The 3,417-nt window shown below is 40.9% G+C and overlaps 1 protein-coding gene across 1 annotated transcript; it reads left to right on the forward strand.

The window, feature by feature from the left end:
* Nucleotides 1–1,765: 1,765 nt before the first annotated feature.
* On the forward strand, nt 1,766–3,417 carry LOC137258417 (uncharacterized). The gene is made up of 3 exons (XM_067796097.1): nt 1,766–2,161; nt 2,382–2,571; nt 2,825–3,417. The coding sequence occupies exons 1-3, from the start codon at nt 1,766–1,768 to the stop codon at nt 3,415–3,417; spliced, it is 1,179 nt and encodes a 392-aa protein (XP_067652198.1).

Genomic DNA, 3,417 nt, shown 5'->3' on the forward strand with positions numbered 1-3,417 from the left:
TATATTTGAGTGACGCCAAACGTAGCACATCTTCAGTCAGTCAAATATATCAGGGTAGTGTTCACATTGGGAATACAATTGGAGTTTTCTATTTCACCTGTACTTTTGTGTGGGATAAACTCTCACGTGCGATAAATGTCAGGTGACACTGAAAGCGACACATCGCATTAGTTCCAAACCGCGCTGATCGATGCTCATGCTGCTGATCGCTGGATTGTATTGTCTAGATTCGATTAGTTACAGACCGCCGCCACAAAGCTGGAATATTGCTGAGTGCGGCGTAAACTCATTCACTCACATTGAAAGCAACCCAGGCCCTCTTACCATGAAGGATTTTAAAATCATCAATAATTGATGCATTAAAAGACCTCAGAAGTTCCAGGAATACCGACGTAGATTCAATTAAAGTTTAGCCGAATGAAGTGCACACAAAATGTGATTAGTTGGTCAGTGTTGTGAAAATTTTTGTTCGGTGATGAGGTGAGCAGAATTGAACACCAGACGGAAATTGTGACAGTGATGTAATCATCAAGCTTTGAATCAGTGGAATGCAAATCAGAAAAGCAGGTCGAGGACCAAGACAAGCTCGTGACACGCAGCCATAGAGATAGTGTGGTATTTTATAACCTAAAGGAGAGTCCTATGATTCTTGTAAAGATCTTGTTATAGTGACCGTAAACAAACATACTCCTGGCGTCGATCAGACATTATATGGGCGCCTCGCATAGGAAGACAAGATTGGCCACGCCCACTGAATGCAACGTGACAGAGGACAGAGACAGAGGATTAAGTGGATTAACTAAGAGGTCTAGATTCTTGAGTTCACAGATTGGACTCTCCAGTGGCCCGACTAAAGGTCAACGTAATATTCCAGTGGCCCGACTAAAGGTCAACGTAATATTCCGACCGAGCAAAAAGAGACAATGTGTTATTTGTGTACTTCAGGAGCGTGCGTCTCATCGCTTAACACACAGTACTACACTCCGAACTAACCAGTGCGGTGTAGTTCAGTTAAACATGTCTCTTACAGCTGACAAATCGGATGCCGAAGGAAGTCAAGCAAATATTGTTAAACGGATCTTTCGTATACATGTATTATTTTACGGGCTCTTCGACACCCTACTCAAACGTGAGATCTTGCAAGTGACGTAATTCACAACAATAGGAGCATTCCTATTGTGGCGAATGGTCTGGCTTCATCGCGAACTTCCAGCTGTGGGAGCCTGAATGTTTCATTTGATGCTGATTTAACCAGTCAAGGCCTGTTAAATAAACTAAAAGATAGTGAAATTCTGTATTATCTGCGTCAGTTTGATTTCATATGCTGCAAGAGACATTTGTTGATTAGTGTATTGAAGTACCTGAACTGTGTAACTTTGGAGTATATTTCTGTACTATCATAAAACTATCTGAACATGGCAGACTTTCGGGAGGTATTTATGTATTGCAACATTTCTAAAATTCTCTTTGGGGGTTCCTATTAATATTGATATTGACAACACAGTTTGCATTCGGTTAGATAAGCGACTTATAGACCTTTATTATGTACGCACATTTTCCTGGCTATTTGATTGGTCCAGAGGCGGTCACGTGACCGTCGACAGAAAAGCATATTGACTCCAACCCAGGTCCGACCAATATTCGTATTGACTTGAGTTACTAAAAATAGATTTTGAGAGACCCGGATGAGGACTTCCCTATGATTCAACCAATGAGATAGCTTTGCTTGACGGAATTCCCGTTACGCTTCATTCGTAACGCTGAGATGACAGAAAGTAAACAAACTCGTTTTGCGGAACTTTCGGATACTGAAAAAAAGATTATTTTGGAAAATGTTGAAGCCAAAAACACAAAGAAGGCCACTTCAACGGCGATACGTGTTTTAAGGGAATACCTGAGCCAAAAGGGCAAAACTATCGAATTTGAAAATCTCACCCCTGAAGATCTTGACGCTATTTTATCAGAGTTTTACCTAGAAGCAAGGACCGAAAAAGGAGAAAAATACAAAAAATCAACGCTCATGGCCTACAGACATGGAATACAGAGGTACATCGAAAAAACAAGACCTGACATTGACATAATACGAGGCGCAGATTTCAAGACATCAAGCAAGACTTTCAAGGCGATGGGAAAAGAATTGAAGCGCACTGTATTCGGCGAAGTAAATCATCATGCCCCCATAAACTGTACGACTACGTTTGCAGTGATGACAGTCCCGTATTTCTACAATACAAGGTGAATAGACAAATACAAAAATCGTTATGTAATCAAAATGTTTTTGATGCACTACACTTCAATGTATTTACAATTTTAATGAGTATCAATATTGATCAATCATGATTCTATAAATCCATTAATTAGACCTAATATTTGACGATCAGGTGTTCCTGGATATAATGCTTCACTTTGGAAGGAGAGGGAGAGAGAACCTGGCAGCACTAAGGGTAACAGACCTAGCGGTTACCACGGACGCTGAGGGAGACATGTTTGTTTACATGTGCACGGACGAACAGACTAAGAACCATCAAGATGACGGAGACCGTGCTAGAGGGAGGATGTATGAGAAGAAAGGTATGCAATTTTATTGAACACATTATTTTGAATGTAAGCCAATATGATTGTAAACACTGAAAGGATACATACCACAGTTACAACAAATGACGCTGGCGAGGCAACCGTGACTACAAATATCAAGGGACGTCACTCTCATTCAATTTCCTTCGGCTGTTTTAAGTTTTGATAAAAGCTTGCTCAAAGGTTCAAATCCATAAAATGTTACATCATTATGCACTTTTATTCAAACAATTTATTCATTCTTTTACAGACAATACAAGATGCCCAGTCCGTTCTTATGTGAAGTACATAAGACTTCTGAATAAAAACTGCCCAAAGTTGTTCCAACAACCGAACACGAAGATGGAATATAACCAGCACTATTATCCCATTGCCCTTGGCCACAACCGTATCGGTTCAATGATGCCAAATCTGAGCATCAAGGCAGGGCTCTCCATGAAATATACAAATCACTCACTGAGGGCGACAACTGTTCACGTCTTGGACGCAGCTCAGGTCCCTTCCCGCCATATTATGACCGTGACTGGACATAAGTCTGAGTCCAGCCTAAAAACATACACTGGCTACACTGATGAGAAAGCCAAGAAGAAAATGTCAGCAACTATAGCTGAGAAAACCTGTGATGCTGCCGCGCCTGTTGATGATATCAATAACTTCCTGAATGATGTTGACTTTGACAGACTTCTGGAAACAATTGATGTTCATGAAACTACTGACTCTGCAATTAAGCCTAATGTGCAGATGCAGAGCAGCATGGTACATAACTGCTTGACCCGAATGCCCGGACCTGTAATGCATGGCTGCAATGTTACTATTAACTACAATTTCTACCAACACCAGTAA

Source organism: Haliotis asinina, chromosome 1 (assembly GCF_037392515.1).
Source record: "Haliotis asinina isolate JCU_RB_2024 chromosome 1, JCU_Hal_asi_v2, whole genome shotgun sequence".
NCBI classification, from domain to species: Eukaryota; Metazoa; Mollusca; class Gastropoda; order Lepetellida; family Haliotidae; genus Haliotis; species Haliotis asinina.

Bases quoted from the DNA above. Each gene is read 5' to 3' on its own strand.
- LOC137258417 (XM_067796097.1), top strand. From the start codon at position 1,766: ATGACAGAAAGTAAACAAACTCGTTTTGCGGAACTTTCGGATACTGAA. The intron at 2,162-2,381 runs GTAAATCATCAT...TTTGACGATCAG, and splicing joins AGCGCACTGTATTCGGCGAA to GTGTTCCTGGATATAATGCT. The intron at 2,572-2,824 runs GTATGCAATTTT...ATTCTTTTACAG, and splicing joins GAGGATGTATGAGAAGAAAG to ACAATACAAGATGCCCAGTC.